Source organism: Camellia sinensis, chromosome 5, assembly GCF_055761805.1.
Source record: "Camellia sinensis isolate YWXY chromosome 5, ASM5576180v1, whole genome shotgun sequence".
NCBI classification, from domain to species: Eukaryota; Viridiplantae; Streptophyta; class Magnoliopsida; order Ericales; family Theaceae; genus Camellia; species Camellia sinensis.
This window is the reverse complement of record NC_138965.1, coordinates 108,887,386-108,915,017: the sequence shown is the minus strand read 5'-3', so window position 1 is coordinate 108,915,017 and position 27,632 is coordinate 108,887,386. Positions and strand designations below refer to the sequence as shown.

At 35.5% G+C, this 27,632-nt stretch overlaps 3 protein-coding genes and 1 long non-coding RNA gene across 20 annotated transcripts; 1 reads left to right on the top strand and 3 right to left on the bottom strand.

Moving 5' to 3' along the window:
• The first annotated feature begins 267 nt into the window (after positions 1 to 267).
• Positions 268 to 16,644, top strand: LOC145790787 (uncharacterized). Its single transcript, XR_014329963.1, has 2 exons — positions 268 to 2,456; positions 16,438 to 16,644. It is a non-coding gene; the product is annotated as an uncharacterized LOC145790787 (long non-coding RNA).
• Positions 1,433 to 27,621, bottom strand: LOC114258170 (protein transport protein SEC16B homolog). 9 transcript variants are annotated; one of them, XM_082869494.1, is made up of 9 exons: positions 27,353 to 27,621; positions 27,133 to 27,261; positions 26,772 to 26,930; positions 19,164 to 19,315; positions 18,651 to 18,785; positions 18,306 to 18,397; positions 17,135 to 17,225; positions 16,721 to 16,980; positions 1,433 to 1,735 (listed from the first exon to the last, which is right to left on the bottom strand). In XM_082869494.1, the coding sequence occupies exons 3-5, from the start codon at positions 26,904 to 26,906 to the stop codon at positions 18,758 to 18,760; spliced, it is 315 nt and encodes a 104-aa protein (XP_082725620.1). In that variant the 5' UTR covers positions 26,907 to 26,930; positions 27,133 to 27,261; positions 27,353 to 27,621; the 3' UTR covers positions 1,433 to 1,735; positions 16,721 to 16,980; positions 17,135 to 17,225; positions 18,306 to 18,397; positions 18,651 to 18,757. The 9 variants fall into 9 exon arrangements, with proteins under 9 accessions (XP_082725620.1, XP_082725621.1, XP_082725619.1 ...); XM_082869495.1 differs by having other exon boundaries at positions 18,306 to 18,435; positions 27,353 to 27,528; XM_082869493.1 differs by having other exon boundaries at positions 1,433 to 1,749; positions 18,306 to 18,785; positions 27,353 to 27,528.
• Positions 3,665 to 8,394, bottom strand: LOC114311759 (ABC transporter C family member 4-like). 5 transcript variants are annotated; one of them, XM_082869482.1, is made up of 9 exons: positions 7,550 to 8,394; positions 6,869 to 7,174; positions 6,614 to 6,677; positions 6,259 to 6,498; positions 5,845 to 5,933; positions 5,196 to 5,366; positions 4,468 to 4,609; positions 4,211 to 4,380; positions 3,665 to 3,963 (listed from the first exon to the last, which is right to left on the bottom strand). In XM_082869482.1, the coding sequence occupies exons 1-5, from the start codon at positions 7,697 to 7,699 to the stop codon at positions 5,899 to 5,901; spliced, it is 795 nt and encodes a 264-aa protein (XP_082725608.1). In that variant the 5' UTR covers positions 7,700 to 8,394; the 3' UTR covers positions 3,665 to 3,963; positions 4,211 to 4,380; positions 4,468 to 4,609; positions 5,196 to 5,366; positions 5,845 to 5,898. The 5 variants fall into 5 exon arrangements, with proteins under 5 accessions (XP_082725608.1, XP_082725609.1, XP_082725610.1 ...); XM_082869483.1 differs by having other exon boundaries at positions 4,468 to 4,561; XM_082869484.1 differs by lacking the exon at positions 4,211 to 4,380.
• On the bottom strand, positions 9,875 to 15,048 carry LOC145790785 (uncharacterized). 5 transcript variants are annotated; one of them, XM_082869477.1, is made up of 5 exons: positions 14,098 to 14,285; positions 13,858 to 13,949; positions 12,809 to 12,858; positions 12,517 to 12,572; positions 9,875 to 11,225 (listed from the first exon to the last, which is right to left on the bottom strand). In XM_082869477.1, exons 1-5 carry the CDS (start codon positions 14,194 to 14,196, stop codon positions 9,927 to 9,929), a joined length of 1,596 nt encoding a protein of 531 aa, XP_082725603.1. In that variant the 5' UTR covers positions 14,197 to 14,285; the 3' UTR covers positions 9,875 to 9,926. The 5 variants fall into 5 exon arrangements, with proteins under 5 accessions (XP_082725603.1, XP_082725604.1, XP_082725605.1 ...); XM_082869478.1 differs by lacking the exons at positions 13,858 to 13,949; positions 14,098 to 14,285 and adding an exon at positions 14,818 to 15,048 and having other exon boundaries at positions 9,876 to 11,225; XM_082869481.1 differs by lacking the exons at positions 12,517 to 12,572; positions 12,809 to 12,858 and having other exon boundaries at positions 9,878 to 11,225; positions 14,098 to 14,145.
• Positions 27,622 to 27,632: the final 11 nt, after the last annotated feature.

The following is a 27,632-nucleotide window of genomic DNA, read 5'->3' as shown; positions in this document are numbered from 1 at the left end:
TGTGTTTCCAGAAATTAAACTTAACCCTTAGAAAATCCCTTAGAAGAAAAATTAATTCAAAAATTAGTCTCACCACAAAACCTAGAATCGAACATGGTCAAGAAAGTTCCCAGGAAGACTGGAGGGGTCACATCAGTCCCACGTAAAACCCAGTTAACCTTTTGACAAAACTTTTAAGAGCATGTTGACTCCTAGTCCGTGATAAACAAATTAAGAATTAAATTTTCTTAGGGATGAACTAGGTTAAAGCAAACCAGGGTCCAAAACTTTTACAAGCAATGTAAAACCATTGCTACAACAATATAAGCAAATAAAACTTGCTACTACAAATTGGTAAACAAATCAATTACATCTCAAGCAAACATGCTTCAAACATTTTTGATAAAATAGCCAATCCATAAGGATTCTATGTAGTCCAAAAGCTTTTCCACGCTTAGGTATTCCTATTCAACACAAACGTTAGTAGTCCAAACATTTTTGTTTTTACATCCCAAATTCTATTCATTTGGTTTTATATTTGTTTTTCGTATTGGTATCCCTACAAAGAAAGTTAGTATCAAACCACAACAAAATACAAACAAATAATCTAAAAAATTTAATTATAATAAATAATTGAAACCATCTAGCCAACTATTAATTATATAAGTAACCAACTAATATAAGGTACCAAAACAAAATACAATTTGTAACTTCAAAATTAAATTACAACTTTAAAATAAAGTTCAATACTCATGAGTCATGAATGAAATTAATTCATAATAAACATTTAAACTAATAACTCCAAATAGATAAGTCAAATTCAAAGTTAATGCACCCAATTAAATAATTCAGATTAATGCACCTAATTAAATAATTCAGATTAATGCACCCAAATAAATAATTTAGATTAATGCACCCAATTAAATAATTTAGATTAATGCACCTAATTAAATAATTCAAATTAATGCACCTAATTAAATAATTCAGATTAATGCACCCAAATAAATAATTTAGATTAATGCACCCAATTAGATAATTTAGATTAATGCACCCAATTAAATAATTCATATTAATGCACACAATTAGATAATTTAGATTAATCATGTACACCATTCATAAAACTCTATAACTCCAAATACATTAAATTATGTAATCTAGCCTAGAAAATAATAAGCATGTAACAAATTGAGACTAGAATAGAATTAGCATGTCAAAATTGCAACATCCATAAATTATATTTTATAACCTTAAAATTCATGCAAATCATGGTAGGGAAATGATGAACCATACGCATAAAACAAGATCATACTAATACAATTAAGTATGCAAATTATAATAGAGCATTCTAACTAAACTAAGCAATTAGAGAGTACCATTGCATAATTTACAATTATTGAAATAGTGAGCAATTCCGCAACAATTCCCAGTAACATTATGCAAAGCTAACCTAATAGTCTATATAAATCTATTCAATCAATTTCATAGAAAAGATATATAAAATCTGTTTTAAGCTTGTTATTCAAAATTGTGAAATTAAATAAATAGATTTATGAAGAAAGCAAATTATATACCAAGAACATATGCTGATAATTACAACTAAATTTCAACAGAAATACACAAAAAACAATAAAGGGTAAAGAGACAAAACCGAAGCTTGCACGGAAGCAATTTCCTTAAAACAGATTTTGCCGCCTCACGGGTCGAGTGCTTGAGGAAACCCGGCGTCTGTCTCCCAGGATACGACGATCAAAACCAACTACGGCAGAAGCACTATCTGTCTAGCTTAGCGAACAAAACAATGGCAGCACTCTTTCACAATAGGAACTATCAAGCAAACTGACTTGTAAAATGGAAGCAAAAAATTTCTATATTGAAACTTGACAGGGGGGTCTCAATTTATACATGTATAGGGGAGAGAGGAAAAGCCTCCAGCCTTTAAGGCTAGTCATTAAAACACCAAGCATCCATAGTCCCTTTCCACAAAAATGAAAAGTATGGATGCCCAAAGGATTCACACCCTTTAGCCAAGAAAAAAGATTTAAATACTCTTTAAAATCCTATTCATGAATCTAACATCATGGAGCAATTTCTTGGCAATTTCTTATTCAAAACCCAATAGTTTTTGGCTCACTTGGACCCAACACAAAAAATGGTTAGGACCCACTTTAATATTTAATTAAAGTCACCACACTTTAATATTAAATTAAAATCCCCAAAAATCATTTTTTCCAACAGTCTTGTCTCCCGAGGCCACCAGAGTAGGGATGAAAAACTTGGCATTGGGGCCCACCGGACCAGCCCCAGATTTTGCAGCTAGAAGAGAAGGTGACTGAAATAAGTTTGCTGGAGTCCCACCATCCTTGTTGAAAGTGACTACATACCCGAATATTTTCAATGAAAGAGATTATTTTTACATGTGGTCTCAACCAAGAAGGATTACAAAGCATTCCCTCGACTTTTTGGGCTATCTTTCAAGTGTGCACACTGCAGGAAATTCAGCTTTTAGCGGCGTTTAAAAAACGCCGCTATAGGTGCCAAAAACGCCGTTAATTCTTTTTGTGGCGCTTAGCACCAAACGTCGAAGCTGCGGCCGTCGCTATAACATTAGGGCGCTTTAAAACGCCGCTAAATGTGATACATAACGTTAAACTGACGTCATGACTGTTTTTAGCGACGTTTTAAAACGTCGTCATTGCTTTTTTTTGGATTTTAAAAATATAACCGTTGACTGTATAGTGACATTTTCAAAAACGCCATTATATCTTTATTTTTTTAATTTATTTTTTTTAAATTGTGCTAATTCTATGTGGGTGAACCAAAAAATACCTGTAATAAAATTGAAAAATAATACTAATATGAATCAATAATTCCTGTTCCTATTCAAATGAACATTTGTCAAAAGATAAACCAATTATATGAAAAGCTACCAAGTAGCAAATACAACATTAATTCACTTTTCTATTCAATTTAATATACAATTACCATTTAACTACAAAATAACATATCCACAAATTATGTTCTAACATTCGCCAAAAAATAACAGGAAAAACATTAAGACAAACCCCCTGAGTTTTGATTTAATTTGATGTCTTGTCCTTGATACTAAATTCACTGAACCCAGTTGATATAGCATAGAATCTGTAATCTTCACTGGTCTGGAAGCCTGTATCAAAATATGGAAGCCAAATTAGGTAAAGTGCATAAATTAATAATGGTAGAAGTGTTACAGCTATAAAACATAAGGTGTACATTACAACCACTGCAGGAAATTCGACTTTTAGCGGCGTTTAAAAAACGCCGCTATAAGTGTCAAAAACGCCGCTAATTCTTTTTGCGACGCTTTGCACCAAGCGCCGAGGACGCGGCCGTCGCTATAACTTTATGACGTTTTAAAAACGTCGTTATATTAGTATTTTAAAAACGCCGCCAAATGTCTTAACTGACAATATCATGACGTCATTATGATATTTAGCCACATTTTTTAAACGCCGTCATATCTTTTTTAAAAATCTAACCGTTAATATTTAGAGTTTAAGTGGCGTTTTTAAAAAAACGCCGTGATATCTCCTTTTCTTTTTTTTTTGAAATTGTGCTAATTTATGTGATTAAACTAAAAAAATATATATAATAAAACTGAATAACACTAATATGAAATAATAACTTACATTCAAATAGCAAATGCATTATTAATTCACTTTCCCATTCACCAATCACCATTACCCACAAAATAACATATCCACAAATATTACATAACAGTAGGGTGTGAAAATACACCATTAATATTTAAGAATACTTGGTTACATAACAGTCTCGTATCCAGAATACAAAATTGCTATCATTTGATCAATTTTCTCTTCATCTGTTAGATTATATCTGTTTTCTTCACCCCCATTCATTAGGTGACCAAGCATGTCATGTTTGGTTTCTTGGCAAGCTCTTCTTTCTTCTACGAGTCGTCTCAGCATGCTAACAATGTTTTCTTGCCTGTGAGACATCTCAGTTAGACAAAACATACATACAGAAATATTTAAAATTGTAAAACATCGCTTCCAAATTTACGCCTTCATGTTAGTTGTTGGTTTGTTTTGAAATGAACCAACCGAGAGCCAAATATCCCTCCTCCTGTTATTAATTTAGACTAAAGCACAAATTTTAAAAATTGATGATTAAACTGTAACATATCGGATACTTTAGATATCATTAGTTTACTTGACTTAAAAGCAACATGTACTTAAGAAACAAGTTGTTTACTTGGAAACCGCGGTGGTAATTTGTTCTGGGAAAGTTGATAGGCAGAGAAAGGGTTCCCAACACCAGCTTAAAGAATTCAGGCATGAATTCCCCAGACATTGACTCCCATTCAATACTTGCAATTTGGTTACGCGATGACAAAAATGCCATCTGAACAACAAACAATGTGCAACACAAGTACCTTAAAAACAGTTCAACATTGTGAAAAAAGAAAAAGAAAATGACTAAATCAAACACCTCTTTGGTTTTTTGTTGAATGTCAATGAGTGTGTTGTCCCAATTGCTGAGGTGGCACCTCATGAAGTCATCAAGTTTGGGCAAGAGTTGGGACCTGATGATGGAGGGGCACAGGAGAGAAAGCAAAGCAGCTCTGATGTGCCTGTGGGTGGAGCCATGAACAGCAGCAAATATATATATGTGGAGCTGAGGTTTGATTATGATAAAATAAAAATAAAAAAGCGACACGACAAACAGAGATAGCTGCCCCATCGCTTACATATTCATAGAAATTAAAGTAACAAGTCACAAATATATATAACAAAAATATCTTTATTCAAATTTAATTTAAGTTAGATATGTGGTCGAGTAATTAATGCCAACTACATCCACTATACCTCAACAACTACAAAGATGTTTAGTCATATATATGTCAAAATGATTTGATAAAAATCTCGAGACATAAATTTTATATGGCTAGAAATGCATGTGGTAGAACGATATGGCTAGAAATAAAAGTAAACAATATATATATATATATATATACTCTTGTTTATTATTCTTAATTTTGAGGTGAATCACATTAATCTTATGTGTTTGTGAGTGGGTGTGATTTATACTCTTGTTTATTATTCTTCTCTATTTTTTCATATCTCACCTATCTTGATTAGGTGTTTAGGTGTTCTACAATTCTTAACATGAACAATGCACAAATATACTATGCAAAGCATGTAAAAGAGGCTACTTACCGTACAAAGCATCACCCTTCTCAGCATGTTCAAATTCAGAAAGGGTTGCCAGTATAGAGTGTAGTTTAACTCTTCCTCCATGAAATCATTAAGGTATTAATGATGAAAGGAAAGCATCACCCTTCTCAGCATGCTCATTAATCCGAGTGGAGTTCCAAAGCTTCAAAACCTCTGGAACAAAATTTCAATATCAGAATCTCAATATCAAAATTTCAATATCAGAACCTCTAGAATTGATAAATTAACTGGTAAGAAAAGCAGAATGGGGTCTCAAAGACTTACAACCATATCGCCTTCCTCACCCATAGCAACAGCTGCACGTACAGCTACCCATCTTATATAATGGAAGAAAAGCTTGTGCCCATTAGGAAGAGGTTGATAGCAATCATTCTCTCCATGTTTCAAAATCTTTTCATAAATTTCTTTTAGAAACAAACCCCCTTTCTAGAAAAATTTCAAAAACTGTTTTAGCACAAAACGAAAACTAGGTGTTTTGAACTTTATATTGTATTCATTTCTCAAATCACAAAGAAAAAAAAATAAAATGAAGGCATTTGGATTATATTTTTGGAGACCAAAACTTTCTAGTTTCCAGTAGATCAATCAATCAAGTAGCATTAATCTAAAATTGAGGAATTCATGAACCAACCTGGATGGTTTTATGATTCCATTGACATCGTGAAGTATCTTGATAACCCTTTTCTTAGATCAAGAAAGCCCAACCATTCCAATGATTCCCTACTCACATTACAATTCAACATAAAGAGAACAATCTTCAGATATCACATTATTAAACTTAAGATGATACACTACACTCACAGAAAGTTTTTTAAGAGAAAATAAGCAATTTTCTGCATAGTTTTCAATCCACACAGCAGATATTTGAATTTTACATGTGCTTTTAGTGATAATTTCTGTGAAATTGTAAACTAAGAACAAAACTCACTGCTTTTTTTTTTCACCCAAACAGCCATTTCAAAATTCACAAGACATCAACCTGCATCTATAACCAAAACTTTTTCAGTTGAAGGATGGGGAAAGAGTTAGGTAAAGAAACACTAACCTGCATCTGTAACTAAAACCCTGTCACAGTCCATGACTGTTGGTATTCTGTGAGCAATGCTGATGATTGTACGGGCTGCAAAATCCTCTCGGATGATCTTCTGAATTACAGCATCAGTTTGTGAATCAACAGAAGCTGTTGCCTCATCCATAAACAAAAGCCGGCTGTACTTTAGCATTACCCTTCCCAAGCAGAGAAGTTGCCTCTGCCCCACACTCCAATTGTCTCCGTTATCAACAACTGAGAAATTTCCAAAAAGAAATAAAATGTTTACCTTCATTCACTAAATGGGAAACACCAAGTCAAGCAAGTTTTGGTGCAGCCTAGTGAAGAAGCGATGAAGTATGAATATTACCTGAAGAATCAAGTTTACCCGGCTTTGCAGCAACCACATCTTTAAGTTGACAACGGTCAAGGCTCTATAAAAATTGTTTTTTCATATCACTGAAATCACAAGAAAAGCTCAAATTGTGTATGCTTTGGTATTGAATTATGAACCAAGAAAATGAAACACAACAGAAGAAGTGATGTTCATGATGCAAACTTATTCTTTTCCGACCTTCAAAAGCCAAAACTGGTTTATTTTAGGAAATAAGAATGGAAAATGTACCTTCCATATCTCTTCATCTGAATACAGCCCAATTGGATCAATGTTGCTTCTGACAGTTCCTTCAAAAAGGACAGGCTCTTGAGGAATGATCCCAAAGCGAGACCTAAGATCATGAAGCCCAAGCATGGAAATGTCAATGCCATCAATGATTATTCTCCCTCCTGAAGGTTCAACCAACCTAAAGAAAACCTGGATCAGAGTCGATTTTCCACTCCCTGTTCGACCAACTACACCCATCTTCTCTCCTCCTTGAATATTGAGAGTAATACCTTTAAGAACCAGAGGGGTATTTGGACGATACCTAACCTGTTCACCAAGTGTTCAAGTATGTCTTATCAGAAAGGGTTCCAAAAAATATTAGAACAGAATATTATTGTAGCTCAAGTCATGCTAATAAAGACCCAAAGTTCATTGACGACACACTTGGACATTTTATTTTTAAAAATTCCATTAATTTATAAATCAAGGCAAAGTGGTCTGTCTAAATTTCAGATCATATCATGTAGACATCATAAAGCCTAGTTATCTTGTGAAATTTTTCTCTATTTTTGTGTTGCCTGACACCATGCACGCCTTACCGGAACAATTTAGACACAAAATATTTGTTATCAAGAATAAATGACTTCAAAAGTAAAAAACAATGTTACAAATTTGAAGTAAAATGGGTTTAAGGCAAGTTACCTGCAAATCTTCGAGGTCAACATTGCCGTGGGTAGGCCAATTAGCAGAGGGCAGACAATCTTTTTTTTCCCATTCAGCTTCTGATGGAATATTTGTGAACTGTTTTACCCTCTCAACAGAAACCATTCTATTTTCCACAAAGCAGCTCATATATACAGCCCAAAATAACACACCATTGAGGGACAAACCATACGAGAGAGTTAATCCAACGTTTTCTGGGCAATACAGAGAAAAAAAGCAGAAAACAGAGTAGTAGAAGGTTGGAAACTAACCTCATCATCATCCTCCATACTTGTTTTCTCGCTTCTTAAAAGCTGATTTTAGAACCAACAAACAGGCAATTCCAAGCGCAAAACCAGCCACTCCTCCCACCACAATAGCGACTGTCCTTTGCCAAGCTCTCTCTTCTTTATTTCTCTGCTCCTGCATATAATTTCCAAGCTCTCTACTCTCTTCCAAATTTATACATTATTACCAAGCTCTCTGCTCTCTTTCAAATTTACTGGGGATATGTCAGTTCCTTGTTAGATCCTGTTCCCTGTTTCTTGAATTTATTATCACTCTCTCTCTCTCTCTTTCTTGCATTTCTTGCATTTAGTGAACAAAATTCCCACTGGTCTTTTCCCAACTCGGGTTTCATTGTAAATGTAGCTCAACTGTTAATTGAATCTCTGATTTTTAATTCAATCATGGGAAAGATTAGAGAAGGCTCTTGATTGAATGCAGTGAAAAAGGCTTTCAGGTCTCCCACTAAAGACACCCAGAAAAGTAGTGGCAGAGGGAGATTAGAAGACAATGAACAAGAAGAGGAAGAGAAGGTAACAACAATCCTGCTACAACATCATTCTCGATGTGTTTTCTATAAATGAAATTTTTTGTCGAAGAGAGGAAAGCGAAGATGGATTTTTTGCAAACCATCGCATCACGAAACCACGATAGAGCACAATGAAGCTAAGAACTTAACTAATAGTAATGCTGCTAATACTTGTGATTCTAAAAATCCTGTCCCTGAGGCTGCCGAAGCGGCGCAAAGATTATGAGACAGATGATTACACAGATAACACCCCTTTTAGATTAGCAGAAGATACTGTTTATTTTACAATAAAAGTTGAACATCATTTTTATTTTCTAGTGTTTGGGTAAAAATTAAAAGATAAAATAAAAATAACAAAATTTTTCCATTGACACATTTTATCTAACATTTGACATGCAAGGAAAATGATACAATAAGAATCACAATATCAACAAGCTATTCCAACAAAAAAAAAAAAATCCATAATTTTTTTTTTATGTCAGTAGGATAAGAATCATAGCATCAGGAATACTAACCTCAACTACAAATCGGTCATCATCAACATGCGTAGGAGAGCACCAACGAACTAGTCACCAGCACCAATTTTAGAAACTGTTTTGACATTTTCTATAAGGAAAATGTGATAGAGTGAGAAAGATAATGAGATTCAATCAAAAATAGAGAGGGAGAGAGGTCCAAATCTCATAGAGCAATGAAGAGAATACGTGAAATTCGATCGGAGAGATTGAGAAAGCAGATTTGATATTACCATAATAGCAGGTCGGAGAGACAGAGAGAGCAGATCTGATCGGATAGAGAGCAGATCTGAGAATAAGATCTACATCTCTACGTCGTTGTGCTTGCTTCTACTCACTGTTGCTAACGATCCAGATCCAACACTGCTTGCTTATCTTGTACATGATTAGATACATTAACATGGCACTCAAAACCTAGATAAATCGATTCGAAAAAAGAAAATACAAAACAGAAGAAAAGAAACTAGAAATCAACTATAAATCGTTAGTTTAAGCCATGAAAGTCTACGGATCTTGTGTGAATGTAGTAAATCCATATAAAAAAACTCTAACCTTGAGCCCTAGATCGACTTAGATAAGAGGGATTCAAACGATATTACAGACAAACATTCAAATCAAGTGTAGAACAAGAGTTTCCAGATCATACAACCAAAGAATCGATGGAGATGGAAGATCCAAGGCCTTGATTTCTCTCTCTGCCTTTCTCTCTCTCTCTCTCAAAAGTCACGCTCTGTTCTCTGAAGTCACGCCTCTGTTTTGATCAGAGAAGTCTTGCCTCTTCCCTCACAAATAAATGTTATTTCACAATTTTGTAATAACGGCACACAAAACAAGATGGGATAATTAAATTTGCTCAAAAAGTAAAAATTATAAGAGATTTCACGACGTTTTTCAAAAAACGTCAGAAAAAAAACGTCGTAATTTCCTATTTTTCTTGTAGTGAACTCACCATCTGTTGAAGAAGGTTTTGTACCTGGAAGAACAATTTAAATAAATTAGTCATTTCTGAAGCTTTGAAATTGTAGAAAAAGTCAGAAAAAAAAATATTTTAACATGCTTCTTTCAGATAACTATTGTTATTCTTTGAGCCATCGTCAGTAGGAGACGAGGACGTAACCTTCAAAGGCCCACATGAAATGGAAAAGCACTGTTCAAAAATGTTTTCTGTGTACATTAAGACGAACCCATCAATTGAAACACAAAATGAAAATAAATCCGAGGATGAGCTCCCAACATCTGAGATTGGATCCCCACCAACAAGAGACTGAACCTTATTCACTGGGGAGATAAAAATTGAAATTATTCCCATGCTTACACTGAAGCAACTTTGTGCACAAAAATCTTCAGAAACAACTCCAAACTGTTCATCAATCTGTGGATGATCAGCAAAAAATATATGCAGAAGCAAGCTTATTAATGAGTTGAATGTTCTGCATATAACACTCCAAATAAGTTTTAGGAGTATAAGGACCCTACTGAAGAATTTGAAGCGACTGGTGACTAGCAATTTATTAGAACAATTCTTCGTCTGTTGAATACTTAATGCTGCTCTGTAACGAGCTATTCGCCGTGCCCATGCAATAGCCTCAGCAGGCAGCTTCTTTTCAATTTCAGAAACACTCCTCCATTGTTTTTTAACAGCTATTGCAAATATGTCATCCTCAGACATCTTAACAGAAGATCTTTTCATAATGTCATCCACAGGATATCCAACTAATATAAGTAGATTCTCATAAGCATTGACATACTGTAACCACAAACACACAATACCAACCAATTTATACAATGACCATCTACGAGTAGAAATCAGAGAACTGATTCTGCTTGCAGCTATGTTCCATAGGTGACTACCATTTCTAACAGAATTGGATTCATAGGATGAGAGTGTATAAAACACTAAAATAATAGGAAGCTCTACCGGAGAAATTGAAAAACTTAATTCTGGAACATTAAGATTGAAGTCCATAAGCTGAAGATCTTTCAATTTGAGGCGAGTGAACAGATCCAATAAAAGTATAGGACAGCTGATGTGATCTCTTCTCTTCAGCCCAATCTGAAAACCTTTCAGATCAAGACTGAAAGAGCTCTCTTTCGAAGGAGCAAAAAGTGAACTGATAAGCCCTCCCAGAAAACACCGACCCTCAGCATACAGAGATTTTGCATTAAGCTCCTTAGTCTCACACAAACATCCAAAGGAATCATTTGAGACAGGAAACTGAACTAGCAGATGAATGTCATGCATCTGCAACTGACAACGTTTAAGTATAACATTAAGGAGAGAAGCCTTCTGATTTCTTGAGGGATTGATGTCTGATAACTTTTGCATAACTTCATGCAAAGAAACACCCTGAAACCCAATAAAGACTTTGTGACTACTACTGCATTTTGCGGCCAAAAAAAAAAAAAAAACAAGCATGTTATAAGAAACCTAGTGTTGATTGTACTCAAACATGTATAAAGGTCTCATAGTCAATATTAGTTCAGTATTGAAGAATATTTAGACTTCGATTTGCATGCATTAATGCTCCAGCTAATTGAATGGAAGTCGATTATAGGCTAGAGAGCAGTATATCTTTTCTTTTTTTTTCTAAAAAAATCCACATCTTGTTTTAACATATAAAGGCAATTACATTTTATGACACCAGTGGTGGTTGCTTCCTCCTCCAATTTTCTTCCAGCATTGAATCACAAAGGTTCAATACGAACTGATATCACCATATTAACTGATTCGCACAATAGGAAGTCAACTCCATTGTAGTCTCTGGCCATTTTTTTTTAAGAGCTTTATAAGCATAAATGCTACCTATACCGTATGATTAACTTCACAAGACAGCCTATATAAATGCATCTTACTTTTTTAATTAATCTTATCTTTGTTACCAAAAAAAAAAAAGGATAGAGAATTATCTACTTTGTGGTCCATTATTTGTTAATTGTTTAAATGTTTATAACTTTCTCACATGATACAAGTAGCTCTCACATAATATATTTGTACCTTAAAGCTTATCTTTATTCCTTACCCATGAGAAGTTGCTTGTTCAATAATGGTAGAATCTGTAATCAAATTATCTTAAAATTAGCTAGAACCATTTGCAATCTCTAGTTCCACAAAGCAGATTTTGACTCTACTAGAACTACTCTATTCCAAATACATGTCTAAACCAAATAAATAACTACTGATCACTCAATAGATTGACAAATATTTGCATCAAACCATAATAGTTGACACTTGCAATAACATAAATGGTGTTCGTCGAACTAGTCCAATTCTTAAGGACACTTGCAAGATAAATCAGGAATGATTTAATTTCAATTATCAGGATGATCTGAACTTGGTAATTTTGGTCTAGCATATTAAAGAGGACACAATTAAACTTTTATCTTAATGCATGTGCATAACTCATCTATCAAATGCACAGAAAATGCCGGCACTAATGGTATACAAACAAATTGTCAACTTTAAATGGAATCTCACAGAAATGAAAAGCTGCTGCACAGTATAAGACTGGAAGGTTTAGAGTTCAGATTGTATACTACCTGGAACCAATTGGGGTTCTCTGGGCTTTGTTGAGCAGCAAGAACTGCAACAAAATTGGTAAGTACAGAAATCAGATCCTCAAGTTGTGATATTTCCTTACCTCCAAACTTTTTAATAATGGCATGCCGAGGAACTCCAGCTCTAAAAAGCATATATCTGAAATTGGTAAGTACACAACTATTTCCAATGAGAGATTGTAACAGAAAATTCAAGGTGTTCTCTCTGCTCTAGATATCAAATGGTGACAACAGCCTCCCGTGTTGCCACAAATGACTTGTACTAAACACAGAAATTTAACCAATATATGCACAGCCAATGCAGTATGTAACAAGATTTGAATAAAAATAGAATTCAAGCATCAATCTAAATTCACATGATAATGATAGACATACCCTGGTTCTGAAACATATACAAGGCCACAGTGGAAATGAAAATTTCTCGCCTGTCACCAAAAAAACAAGAGAAAACAAGTTAAGACATATTTACAACAATAAGTAGAGCAGGTTATCTTAACAGCAGATAAGCTACAACTAAAAAAACACTGGTATCCAACCGAAATTAAATAAAACATAATTATATTTTTTTTCCCTAGCATCAAATGAGAGAATATGAAATAACTAACATAGAATGATATGCCTGAATGTATTAGAAATGAGATCACCTTGAAAAACTGTGATGGAATCAAGAATACCCTTCCCACCAGGGTAGGGAAATCATGTGCACCAAAAGCTACAAATTTGTGCAGGTCATGTTGCCAAAATGCAATGGTGGTCCAATCATTCATTTATTGTAATGACAAGTGATGAAAACATTACACAAATATGTGCCTAGTTTTATGAGCTTAGAAACCATAAAATAAATGCAGTAGAAAAAATTAAATAGAAGGGATGAAATATATCTCTTTGTAATGGAAGAAAATAGATGAATAAGTAACATTTTCATATTAACGGAACATCTGAAGTTATAAAAGTAATGATAAAGATAAAAATTCAGATAAGTGTAACACTTGTTAGCATACAAAAGCAACTTGAGGTGAAATCCTCAAATCTTGGGCCTTCAAGTTTAATACCCAAGTCTTCAGGGCATCCACAATCAACCAAATACCAATTAGATTCATTTTTTGTAACTATATCAGGAGGTTTTATTATGCATGATGTACTTACTCTGCAGAAATTTATAAATACAATTTAAAGTCTATATTCACTATTAAGTGTTTCAGCATGTTTCTACCAGTTTCCAGGTTTGACAACACCTATACATAGGTACAATGAAATAGGATTCAGATAGCAGGATGAACAGAAAGTTGGAAAGAAATCAAGTTTTAAGCACTCTCCCTCTCTGAGTCTCTCTTTTGTTTTTGTTTACCATGTAACCGATCATTGTGCCTCGTGGTGAAGAAGCATAAAGTATCTCCAAAAAACTACAAAGCACTTAAACTAACCTGATATCTGGATCCTTCAAGGAGGTGATGATCTGTGATTGATACCTTTTAATAATGTCCTGAACATCTGAGACCATCAACATCCGGATCTCCTGCATCAGATCAATCCATAAATCATGCAACCGATGAAAACTACCAGATCAAACCTTCCAAATTCTGACATTTGCATACTACAACTTGGCATGCTTTGAACATAAGTTGCATCAATGAGATAAGAACTGTTGTGTTCCCGTAACTTACCAAACCAAGATATTGAATATTTGGCTCACGAACAGCAATGAATTTCCCAAGCAAGGCAACACACTGAGACATCATTTCTTTCTCAGCATCAAGATGCATGACCTGTGAAGGCGATTAGAACACATAAAACCACAAAGTTCTGTATTTGCAGTTTCTTGAGCAATGTTTGTTTTTGAATCAGCTGGAAGCTGGTGCAATTGGACTATTACACTGGGGGCAACCTTGGAAACATTCACTGAACCTTTATTGGCCTGCTTGCTATTCTTTTTCTGAAAATCAGCATGATTAACAGAGGTCATGTAACGATTTTAGTAAAGAAAAATTAATAACATTTGTAGCAGAAAGTCCAAGCCATCCAGCAAATCTAACTATTAAATTCAGATATTTGAGTGGGAAAGTTCATGGTCACGATGAACTTTTGACTCTGTTCTAGTTATTGCTGTCAATGACCAGAAGTTCAATAACCAATTTAGTCTTCTCTATACTCAAAAATGCCGCTCAACTCAACTATCCCAATTTTTTGGTAATGCTTTTATATGCTCGGGCAATCAAAATATCTATCAACGATTCAACATTTCATTTTTTTTTTTGTGCATTAAAGCAGCCATTTTTTATCTCTGTTAATGAGGAACAAACATACTTTCTTATTTAATTTTCTTTCAATTTACAACAATTTCTTACATTAATTATATAAATTCAGCAAAAGGGTAGTGTACAAACCGGAATTTTAGCTGCAATGAGGCAGTTTTTATAGGAATTTTCACAGCAAACATTTGTGACATCCTTAAGCACTGCCCTCCTCTTATGCTGAACAGGTGCAGCAGCAGAAGCACTGCTATTCATCTCATCTAAAGCTGCTCTTTTTGAACTTGTCCGTAAAACCTGCTTTTGACCTTGCTGCTTCAGTGCTTCTGAAGGTGGAATCCCTCCAAATGCATGACAAGCAGCAGCTCAAGCTCGTGTCATTCTAACAGTAGGCTCCCCAACATTAGCAATAGCAAGATTTTCTTCCTTCATGTTTACTGGTCTTAGAGAAGAGCAAGGCAAGGGTTTCTAAATTCAGATAAGACTCATGAAACCTGCAACAAAATGCATATCGGGACAAAGTGAAATAAAGGACAAGCTGCTGAAATGAGAAGGGGCTCCAGAATAGGGAACTCACAGGCTGCTAAAGAAATATCGTAAGCGAGTAAAAGTACAAAATAAAGCATAACAACCTAGAGCATCTAATTTTCCAGATAATCAAAGTAATGTTTGTCTTTAAAGACACCAAAACAGATGCACAACCATGTAGAACTGGTGTATAAAAAGCTACACACTGCTAGGGAGGTAAAGAAATGGTTCCAGAAAAGACTCTGAATCTAATAGAATGAAATAAAAGGCAAATATCTTAAATTCAAAAATCAAGAGTGAAATAAAGCCATTAGAATCCAGTGCTGGAAAATATTGTTTTCAGCTCCTGAAACTGCTAAACATTGCAATTTGATGATTCTAAATGAAAATGATGATTTCCAATCAGTGATTTGCATACTCTCAAACGGCCAAGGAAAGGCCAGTGACGAAGGAACTTTACCCCAATCAAGACCTAGAAGAGACAAAGAAAGACATTTTCTGTTAAATGCAAGAAGAAATTACTAAGCATTAGTCATTTTTTCGCAATCAATGGCACATGACAACTATTCCAATTTTAAAAATCATTACAAAACATTGTAGATCGATTCTGTACTCTACAGATTACACATTTCAGATGCAGGGAGAAAACATGAAATTAAGAACAGTATAACAAAGGATAACTCATTATAAAGGTACAATCAGGATGAGATCTAGAGAGAGAGAGATCTAGAGAGAGAGAGAGAGATAGTGGAGCTGGCTACCTCACCGGTGCAGATGACGGTGGTGATGGAGCTTCGAAATCGCTCTGAACAGCTGATTGATGTCGATCTGAATCTTCGAAATCACTTCGAAATCGCTCTAAACAACCGGTGGAGCTTGTGTTCTTTGAAGCTCTCTTCAAGAACAGAAGATTTATCTTTCAAGAGACGAAGCTTCTTCGTGGAGTTATCTCCACCGTCTTCTTCGTCGCTGAGAGAGAGAAGTCTGCATATAAGATAAGAGAGTATAAGAAAGAGAGGGCTTAGATTAAAAAATAAGGGTTTCAAAAAAGGGGCGCGTGTATGTACGGCATTCGGAGGCGGTTTTAAACGCCTTTAAATACAAAACGGTGCCGTTTTGGTTAAACAAATATGCGACGGTTATAAAACGTCGTTAAAAATAAAAAAAAAAGTGACGTTTAATAAAACGTCGTTAATTAAACGCCGTTAAATCCCTGATTTCCTGTAGTGGCAACTAAACCCTTCAATGGTATAGAGTCAAATGCTAGAAAATTCATTTCTAATAGGTAATGCTATTAAGAAGTGTGATACCATAGTTCCAAATATTCCTATGATTGGATCATTCTCTGAAGTGAAATTTTGTAACGTGTTATGACATCCCATTCGTAAGCCAGTTTGGGCCGATTGAGTGAAGAAAAATAAAAATAAAAATAAATAGGAACCCATCCCACCAAACATGAAATGAAACAAAAGAAGGGGGGGAACCCAGAGAAGCTATATGCTGTGCATACCTTGCACAAACACCCATACGTCCATGGGTAGAGAAGTGGTTTGAACTGGGCGGAATGGGCGGGATCCCTGAATTCCATTCGTAACTGTTAGAATGTAAATTATCAATTTTAGGTCCTGTGTAGTCTGTTGTTCTGTTCTGCAAAGATGTACTTGGTGGAGGTGGCAAGGCTGGTTCATCACCAGGAGGTTCAGCCCCTTCTTCTAACCATCTCTTAAGATTTTCATCATAATAAAATTTGTTTTTCTCACCCAGCTTAGCCTTCATAGAAAAACAGGAAAGTATTTAAATGACCAGGGTGGCCACCAAAGGAAAAAAATAAAGAAAGAAAGAAAGAAAGAAAGAAAGAAAAGATAATCCATGCATATGAATTCAAAAGAAGGTAGGTTAGATCTGGGTGGGAACTAAAAATTACCTGTCAATCTGAGCGGGATCTTAATACCAACCCAACTGTCTTTTGGAATATTGTGAGCCAATACGACCTAAACAAGAAGACCCACCTGCACCTGATGCTTTTTCTTGCATATCAGGAGAACTTCCCTCCTTGGATGAATCAATCACAGAATTCGAAGATATGCTACATCTAGATGATCCATACATCCCATACATTAAAGAATTCGAAGATATGCCAAAAAGGGCAGGCTAACACATTGTGCAATTATCTTCAAAGTGTTTTTTTTCCCCTCTCTGCCTTAAGTAGCATCAAAGGTAAAATCATTTACAGCCGCAACATCCAAATGTGAGTTGCTAGAGCCTAGAGAGGAAATTGCTACATTCCGGGGATCCTATTCCCCTATCTGGTTTTGCTGTGCTTGAGGGCTTCTAATTTTGATAATTGTTTCCCTCTTTGTAATTTAGGCTCTTCATGACGAGTTTTTACTTTTACAGTTGGGTTATTGTTCCCACAACCGATTTGGGTGGGGATGTAGCTAGGTCTACACATTCACAGTTCTTAATATAAGATGATGATGTGACAAAGTTTGACGGGTGATAAAAATTTATGAATTTAGTAATACTTAATTGGTATAAAATATATTTGATTCATTTTACACCAAAGTTATGGGACTAGGTCAAGATTAGTAATTAAAAATTAAAATGATAATATAAACTGTTTCTTTTTTTTTGTCCATCTTACCAACAAACCATTAATGGTAGAGAAGTTTCTACTAAGATAAGAAGGGGTGTCCATGTAATTTCATAAACCACAAGGGAGGTCCATGTAATTATTAGACACCTCAGAGGGTGTTAATCGAAATTACCCTTCAAGTTTCAAAAAAATTGAAAACACGGATACTTTTTACCTATCTGGCTATACCACTATGCTTAAGCTTAACCTCACAAATGGAAGAAAAGCTTCGCCTCAACCCATGCAACTATAATGCATGTAACAATACTCCATTCTACAATTGTATATGTTGCTTCAATGCTAGGCTTTAGTAATTATATTCACATAAGAAAAAGGTGGTTTACGAGAAGCAGAAAACAACAAGAATAGGTGCAATTCTATTCATCTAAAAACACACAAGTAGTTTATTTAGGTAAGCAAGAGAAATTCTGTTGGCAAAAACAAGAAAAAGAATATTTACCTTTCATGGTGTTTTACCAAAATCTGGCTCTGAAATGCTTCTATTGTGCATTGACCGGTTGTTCCCACCTTTCCATTCACTTTCTGTTGATGCTGAAGGCATCAAAGAAGACATGGCCATTGTTGATTGACTGTTAGAAAGTGATCAAAATTCACAAAGCAGATGAAGACCATAGATTTATCTACCACGTAGTGCAGAAAGTGATCAAAATAGTGCCATTCATAAAATATAACAAAAATGTAAAAATATTCCCCATGAGCATTAAAACAAAATCACTAGAAGAATGTATTAGAGCATTTGCCCACTCTACTGTTATATGCAAACAATAAAAGGGAACTGCAGCACCTGAATAGCCTCAGGACTAGCATATGTTCTAGGGAATTTCAAATGATCTGCACCAATGAGACAGATTCATGCAGTGTCTGAATATGACTTGCAGTTTGCTTCAGCTACTAAATAACAAATGTGGGCAGCAGTAACCTGCAGAAAATTGGTCTTATTAACTAAACACAGAAGATAATCATCTTTCAAGTGCTATTTTATTGCTAAGATGTTGCATAAAAAGAAATTTAATAATAAAATATTAGATTTTCATTCTTTGGTGCCTGTCAAAGAAAAAACCTCTGTTCAATTGAGCTTAACAACTAATTGGTTTACTCGCCCGTGAAGTAAATCATCACACCTACGGTCCAACCAATTGGAAGAGAATCAATATATTCATTTTTGAATTGAGAAATTCTTCAGAAACAAAAACAACATAAATTATACTCTCTTTTTTTTTTCTTTTTTAATATTTCCTCAATTTTCCCTGCAGTGATAAGTAAAATTTTAAGCAAGAGAGCAAAAAAAAACCTAAACCTCAAAAGAATCCAAACACAGCATTCCTCGCCCGTCTCCTTCCATAAGCAATCTCCAAGATGAATAACCACAAGCTCATCATCTTTTGTTCTGTTTGCGGTTATGATGGCTAAATTCTCCTCCCATTCATCAAGCATACAGGTAGCTCCAATCTGTAGTTCATGCAAATCTAAATAAATAAATAACTGAATGAACAAAAAATTAAACAGTTATGCAGGTGAGATTGTGCCAGGGAAATCTAATGCTATGACTGCAGCATGGCTTGAAAGTAGGACATCATATTACTATTAGGTTTCTTTTTCTACAGTTCTCATACAGAGTTTACAGAAATATAGGAGAAATCTCGAATTTGAGTTGTTAAACCTATATAACTAATTGATGCGGTAAACATACTCCAAAAGAGAATGTTTCAAAGGCTTTTTGGGATTGGGAAAAAGAATCCATACCATCATTAGCTTCAGTGGAAATATAGTTTGAGTGAAACAGAATTTTAATAATGTACTATTAGAACTGCATGGTATCCAAGTTGGTGTTTGGTTATGTGGTTTTTTATATTTTATGTTTGGTAATGCGGTTTTTTATATTTTATTCTTGACTAAAATTTGTTGATCCATTATAGAGGTTTAGAAGATTTATTTCCTCAAATTTCTTCATCTAGAAGTTTCTAGTTTTATAGATCTGTTACGTAAGGTAGAGTTCCCATATCATAAACATTCAAATTTGAGTTGGGTTAGAAGCCTATTCTTGGGTTGTAATCATGTCTATTAGTAACTTCCAACCTTTTTCTTATGATGGAATTGAAGACTAATTTGGATGAAATTGAGTGAATCAATCTATATTCTGCAAAGGTCAATTTGGTCTTTAAAATTTCAAGAATTTATCATGAAATCCCTTGATTTAAGATGCAGTTACAAGTTAAAGAATGGTTTCCTTAGGTTAACGAATTAATGATAAACTCCTCTATTGTTTTAAGTACGAATCTCAAACAAGTCATGTGTTAAGTAATGCACTTATCTCTCCATTTCTCTCTTTCTCTTCTTCTTCTTTCTTTTTTTTTTTGGAATAAATAAAACAAGCCTTTTTTTTTTGCAAAGAATACAAAAGTTAATAACCAAAAGACACAGCACGTAAAAAGCAAAACAGAAAACTCAAAGACTAGCTAATCAAGCCATCCACAAAAGTCAACAAATCTAGCTCAATGGAAAGCGTGACCCAACTATGAAGCACCAATAATAACTGGCTTTCCAACCATGTAACCGAACAAGTTAAACCCTGAAAATTGCGCCTATTATGTTCCAATCAAATCAGCCAAAATAAACAATGGGCAGCAAGTAACCACACCTTCCGATGCAGTTTCCCAACCTTCCCCCCACCCCAACTCTGCAACAACTCCATTCATGGAACCATTTTGTTTAAGCAAATAGATACAAAAAGCTTAAAACCCATAGGCATATGCACCATCAAGTGTGGCAACTAAGATCACTGGTGTGGTTGCAAATTTGCTTTAACAAATTTGCTTGAACTGTTTTAACAAATTTGCTTCTCCAATGTGAGGTAAGTACAGGCCCTTTACTTTTTCAAGGAAATATCTACCATAGACCTATGGAAATTGAGTTTCAACCCTCAAGATTATCTTACTCAAGTTCCAACCCTAAAATTCAAAATGCTACTTCCTTTGGCCTCCTTTTGCTCTTTGTTACATAGGTAAAATATATCCACTAAAGGTGCCAACCAAGTCAAGATAAAAAAAATTATAAAAAGAAAATAAAAAAATCCACAAAATTGAGTTCACCTATAAAATCTACAAAAGCAAAGGAAGATAAGTCAAGAATGAAAACTATGAAGGGAAGACATCTTTAGCCCAGTATGCTGATTCCTCGCCCTTCACACGCTACATCAAGCACATAAGTGCTAGCATCCATACTTTCCCCATCCTCTGGAAGTGACACTCACCTACGCAACACTCGTATAACTAGAGGATTAATCTAAGAATGACCAACTGTATACCAGAAGTAGAAAATAACATTCCCCAAATCCCTAACCAACTCATTCTAAAGTAAATAATCCACACTAATTCATTGGCTTTCTTGCACCAGCAGCACCAATTAGGGAGCAAAAAACCCCTCTTCCCCAAATTGTCAACAAGGATAGTAAACAAAAAACGACACTTTATAGGAACCCCCATCTTCCAAATGCTACTCCATTGAAATTTACTGTTAGGATTTATACCGTATCCCGCTGACTCAAACAGAAGCACACCCACCCACACACCAAAGAGAAAAACAATCCCACATGGATTTACGTGGTTTAATCCAAATTGCCTACATCTACAGGAGAGAGAGCTTCCACTATGAATAAAATAGAGAATAATATAAGATGGCCAAAATACTCAAAACCTCTTACCCGAACTCCATGCTCAAGGGTAGTCGAGCCCTTGCTCACCCCGGTACCCACGGTATTTTTTCTCTCACCCCTTACATCTCTGTTTTTTCCTTCAGCTCAATCTCTCTCAGAGAAACCCTATATTCCACATGACTATTTATGATAGTCTACCCATGAGAATTCTAATTCTACACAATTAAGTAACCAAATCCTACATATAATAGGTTTCCTTGTAGATTCCGAATTCTACTATCCTAATCCAAATACATGTATAAACCAACCTAATAACCGTATGGAACCCACCTTTATCACATGGGTGGACTAATCCTAACAATCACCCCCATCCACCCATGTGGGATAATGTTATATGCATCCTAACCTGGATGTCCTGGTTTGCGTGATACACTCGACCCTCACCTAGAAGACGTTGCACCCCCTCGAACTGAGTGCCCACATTATTTGCACCTCGCGCAGTAGTACTCAAGCGTGTCCTTCGTAGCTTCCTTTGCCCTCATACTCACGCTGGTCCCCATACTAGCCCATGAGAACTGACGCACCTCTCTAAGGTGTCTCTACTGCCACGAACCAAAGCCTTCATAGAAAAGAGACCCGCGTCCTCCCTTGGTGTACACCATCTTGTCGTGAAACCGTCTCAGATTTTATGCCCAAAGTTTCCTTTTGTGAACATTCAGCAACCCATTATCTTCCTCTTTGTGGCCACCAAATATCCTTGCAATTGTTGCTCACCATTGTTCACCCATAACTCATATTACTCGTCTAATGCTTGACAATAGCATCCCTCTTGTCGCAACATACTCCACGAGTCCGTACAAGTGGCCAATCATGATATCTAATCAAACAAACACTGTCAGATTGACCCCACAATGACTGGACTTCCTTGTTGATTGAATTAGATTACTTCTGGATCACCTAGATCACATGCAATTACCTTTGATCACCCTTGAATCTGTCCAATCCCTTTAAACTTGTTTAGAATCTGAAAATTCTGACCAAACTAATGAATCCGCAACCCCTGAAAACCTTGAGATCCACTTTTGCGGTGAATTTTTCTACCATGTTTCTTTTTGGGGAAGCCTTCACTAGATTTGAGCCTTTTTTCTTCTTCTTTTTTCCGTATACCACCGCGATTTCTTTATCTTTTGTGCAAGTCCTCCATATGCAGTAAATGCGTCCTCTGCTAACCACACATAGGATCAACAACCTTTAGCTCCAATACCACTTGTTGGGATTTATACCATAACCCACTAAGGCAAATGGAAGCACACCCACCCGCCCACACACCAAAGAGAAAAACAATTACACACAGATTTACGTAGTTGAGCCCTTGCTCACGGTGCCCACGGTATTTTTTCTCACCCCTTACATCTATATTTTTTCCTTCAGCTCAATCTCTCAATCTCTCTCAAAGAAACCATATATTTCACATGACTATTTATAATAGTTTACCCATGAGAATCCCAATTCCACACAATTAGGTAACCAAATCTTATACATAATAGGTTTCCTAGTAGATTCCGAACTCTACTATCCTAACCTATGATGCACGGACACGGATACAGGACACGACAAGAATACACGGACAAGAAAATTTTCAAAAAATGAGGGATACGACACGCTGGGGACACGTTCAATATATATAGTTATATTTATTTATTTATCGTATGTCTAAAATAAAAATAAAAAATCATTAGAAAGTAATTAAAAATACAAAATAATATAAAAACCAATGGCATGCTTAACAATCAAATATTGGTTCCTATAAAATTACAATAATAATAAAATTAATAAACACAGTATCTAAAAGATTTTTTTATTGTTGTATAGCATTTTAATATTAAATTATTATATATATGTATATATATATTATAATAGAAGATGTATGAAGCTGAATGCATTATTGAGGTGAGTGGGATGGTGACACAAATCTTAGTGGGCCCCACAAACCTATTTTATATATATTAAAATAAATCAACATTGTTTCCACTGACTGACTTGGTAAGGAAAAGAAAACAAAGAAGAGAGAGAGAGAGAGAGAGAGAGAGAGGAAGAAAACGAAGACACAGACTGAAGAAGAAATACGAAGGTAGCAAAAGAAGAGAAACGAAGAAGACAGAGGAAGAATGAAGAACAGAATAAACAAATCGAAGAAAAGAAGAACAGAATGAAGAACAAGTTAGGGCTCTAACGGGTTATGTAACGGCCCCAAAATGCGTGTCACGATGATCGCTATGTAATTATGAATTAATATGATTTAATTTGAAAATATCTGTCCGAATTAGGAAAATATCTGTTGGGGCTACGACCGGAACTAAAATTGACGACCTTAATGGGTTCAGAAACTGAAATTGGGTACATGGATATGCGAATGGAAATTTTTAGCTATATTTGGAAAGTTTAATTGAAAATTGATTTCGTCTGATTCGCTAAGTTGTGTTTGGCTCATCATTTATACAATTATATATGTATATGTAAGATATGAGCTCATCCTTATCAATTAAGAGCCCAAAATATCTTAAGAAAGAGGGAGAGAATTCTAGAAAAAACGAGAGAAAGGAAGAAAGAGAGAAAGAAGAAGAAAGAAAGAGAGAGAAACTAAGAAGAATGTGTAGAAATTGAAGGAGAGGCTCAAGATCAAGCTTGTATTCAACAAGATTATGCAAGATTAAGTAGCTATGAAGGCCCTATGTAAGAATCTAACTCTCAATTCTTGAAGATTAAGTGTTATGGAGATGGATTTATGGATTATGTGTGAGTTTTGCATGTATTTTACTATAAAATGTTAAGAACATGTTGTACCCTCATGCATGGCATAGATTCATGAAAATCATGTTCATAAACTTCTTTTTCTTGCATGATTCTTGAGATTTGAAAATAAACTCCATGGATTTCAAAGATTGGAGCTTAATTTGCAAAAATGATGGTTTTGTATTTCAACTCAAGGGTTTGAATGTTTTGTATGAAATTTAAGCTCCACTTTGAAGTTATGATTTTGTTTAAAGCTAGATATGTTACATTCAACACGTTTTTGAAGAGTTTGGGCCTTGATTTCCATGATATGATGTTGAATTAGGCAAAGGAAAAAGGGTCCATGTTTTCAGCATTTTCGTCCTGAAATTTTACCTAGACTGCTCGAGCGGCCCGGGCCACCGCTAGAGCGGCCAAGCCTTGATCGCCCGAAATTGCATACTGTTTTCTGCCACTAGTGCAGCCAAGCCACCGCAGCTGTGGCCAACAGGGCAGTTTTCAGATTTTGATTTCTTTCTATTTTTCCAACTTCCTGGCCCTGTTTACATGGTTTTCAAGTGCATCTCATATGCATTTAATGATCATAAAGGAAGTTAAAGAACGAATTGGATTAACCGAATGAATAAGTAACAACTGAATACATTTAAGGACTAATGGACCGATTGCATGTGTAATGCTAAGATTTGTATTGTGTTATGCATATTTGTGATTGTAGATCACGAGTCGAGGACCGACTGACTGTTTCTGGAAGCCCACTGTGAGTAACATTTATGTAAAGATGTGTTGATATGCACTATACTTGAAATGTTATACGAAATGCTATATGATATGATATGTTTCTGAAATGTGATTTTGATTCTGTGAACGAATATCCGGTTTGCGAATCTAGTATGGCATCCAAGGATAGTCTCAAGTCATGGGGGACGGCATGTTAGTGCGGGTCCATGACATACATGTGATTACGAGATCTCGTTAGCCACTTCATTGTGGTGATACGTGTTTAATCGGTGTCCAAGACTGATTACTCTAGTCAGAAGACGTTACGAAATGTTCCTTTGGATGTACCATTATTATGTTCTGATATGAGACTGATATGATAGATATGTATGATCGGTTTTCTGTATATGATATGATTTGGAATTCGTTCACTAACCTCTTTACTTTAATGTTATTCACTGGGGTTTAGCTCACTGTTTTATATATATGTATAGGTGAGCGTCATGGAGAACCAACTTAGGGAGAGAGTTGAGCCACCCTTTAAAGCCCTACGCGGTTTGGTGCCTCCGAGTTGAGGCTAGGTCTGGTAGACTGATATCGAGTTACTGTTCAAAATGTTGGGCTTTTGTTTATATGTAAAATCTACAAAAGCAAAGGCAGATAAGCCGAGAATGAAAACTGTGAAGGAAACATATCTTTAGCCCAGTATGCGGATTCCTCCTCGCCCCCCACATGCTACATCATGCACATAAGTGCCAGCATCCATACTTTCCCCATCCTCTGGAAGTGACACTCACCTACGCAACACTCATATAACTAGAGGATTAATCTGAGCAAGACCTATTGCGTACCAGACGTAGACAAACAATTCTAATTCCTTGGCTTTCTTGCACCAGCAGCACCAATTAGGGAGCAAAAACCCCTCTTCCCCAAATTGTCAACAAGGATAGTAAACAAAAAAAAAGACACTTTATCGGAACTCCCATCTTCCAAATGCTGCTCCATGGAAATTTACAACCCATGCTACCCAAAAAGAGAATGAAAGAACCTAATTGAGAATTTTCCATCTGTTTCCTTCCACTTCATCACATCTTCCATTTCTCTAGGATCCATCCCATGCAGGAGCTCAAATTCACTGCCTCCAATTCCCAAGCCTATACCACCGTAGCTGATCAAAAGGAGAAAAGAAATACCTATACCACTCTAATGAATTAAGGCTCCCTTACACTAAGATTGTAAACCAAACCCAAAATAAGGATCCAGTCTCACTTTTGAAAAATTAAATCCCTTCTCCCATTGAATACTTAATTTTTTTCCTCAACCCCACTGAGACTTCATTTCTATTACACACGCACAGACAAAAGGACGCTAACCCAAGATCTACGTGGAAGAATTTATTTTTCCAGAGTATTAGCATCAACTTGATAACCTATTCTCAGTAAACATGTATCAATCTTCATGATAATGCATGGTCATGGTTAATAATCAGTCATATGGATCGATTGTTGCATTTGGAGTCCAAAAAAGGGACTGAAAAAGACACTGCTGGTGCAGTAATAAATTGAAGCAAAGTAGTTGAGATATAAGCTTTTCCTAATAGAGTTGGAACTAAAAGTGACACTACTGACATAAATAAGATCAAATGGAATGGAAAAAAAAGAAAAAGAAAAAGAAAAAAAGCATTGGCAAGAAAATAAGATGTCTTTTCAAGTTTTCGGCAATAGTTTCAAGCTAAGATATCACCTCAGAAGAATGTTGAGATATTACAGCACCAAGCAGACTGCTACTACTCGTATCAGAAAATACATCTGCAAGTTGCCTTGCAATTAGCAGGCATAATGTCCGCAAAGGGGATCCCACTATTAACTGAAGAGCCATTTGTTTCACAGAAGCACCATAAAACTGAATAAAGTCAAAAGAAAGATGAGAGTGTTAGCCTCAAATAAAAATTCAAAAGAAAGATGAGAGTGTTAGCCTCAAATAAAATACACTGATATATCTTTCTCCATACATGGACTCGCTTGATAAATTAGGGACCAAGTCATTCCAAATATGTCTGGAGGACACCAAATGGAAGAGAAAAAAAAACAAACAAACAAACAACCTGATCACCAAGTTGAGCTGCAAGAACAAGGGCTGGCCCTCACAATTGACCTTCTTGTGCACATTGTAAAGCCTCTCCTATTCTACCAGAAACCAGAAGCTTCTGGACCTCAAAGGCAGTAGTAGTAACCTAGGGAACCAATAAATATTTATTAAAACGAAGAAATACTTGAACTCTGTGACAAATATTTGGAGAAGCCAAGCAGAAGAGACTTGTCTACCTGAATCTCTCCTTCAGGTGGCAAGTTCTGCAAGCAGCGACTAGAAGCACCATATTCACTAACATTCCTCTTCTCTTGGCAGATGCAAAGAGCTTAGCTACAGCAGATTCTAGACAATCACTTTCCTAGTAAAAATAAGCAAACCAGAAAAAAGCCATTTCTCACTAGTCAAAACTAAAAGAGAGCTGTCAAAAAAGAGGAAATAAAAGGGTAAACCAGTGGGTTCTTGACTTTTTGTGGTACACATCATTTAGACAATAAAGCACCAAAATATCTATGT

Excerpts from the sequence above, each read along its gene's own strand:
- LOC114311759 (XM_082869482.1), bottom strand. The coding sequence starts at position 7,699 with ATGAGCTGCTTTGTGGAAAATAGAATGGTTTCTGTTGAGAGGGTAAAA. Across the intron at positions 6,499-6,613 it reads GGGTAAACTTGATTCTTCAG|TTGTTGATAACGGAGACAAT; the intron begins GTAATATTCATA and ends GAAATTTCTCAG. Across the intron at positions 5,934-6,258 it reads GGTTTTAGTTACAGATGCAG|GGAATCATTGGAATGGTTGG; the intron begins GTTAGTGTTTCT and ends TAATGTGAGTAG.
- LOC145790785 (XM_082869477.1), bottom strand. The coding sequence starts at position 14,196 with ATGCATCTTGATGCTGAGAAAGAAATGATGTCTCAGTGTGTTGCCTTG. Across the intron at positions 13,950-14,097 it reads ATATTCAATATCTTGGTTTG|GAGATCCGGATGTTGATGGT; the intron begins GTAAGTTACGGG and ends GATCTGATGCAG. Across the intron at positions 12,859-13,857 it reads TTGAAGGATCCAGATATCAG|GCGAGAAATTTTCATTTCCA; the intron begins GTTAGTTTAAGT and ends TTTTGGTGACAG.
- LOC114258170 (XM_082869487.1), bottom strand. The coding sequence starts at position 26,906 with ATGGCTCTTCAGTTAATAGTGGGATCCCCTTTGCGGACATTATGCCTG. Across the intron at positions 19,316-26,771 it reads TATCTCAACATTCTTCTGAG|ATTGGAGCTACCTGTATGCT; the intron begins GTGATATCTTAG and ends CATGAACTACAG. Across the intron at positions 18,786-19,157 it reads TGGATTCTTTTGAGGTTTAG|GTTACTGCTGCCCACATTTG; the intron begins GTTTTTTTTTGC and ends AATTTTCTGCAG.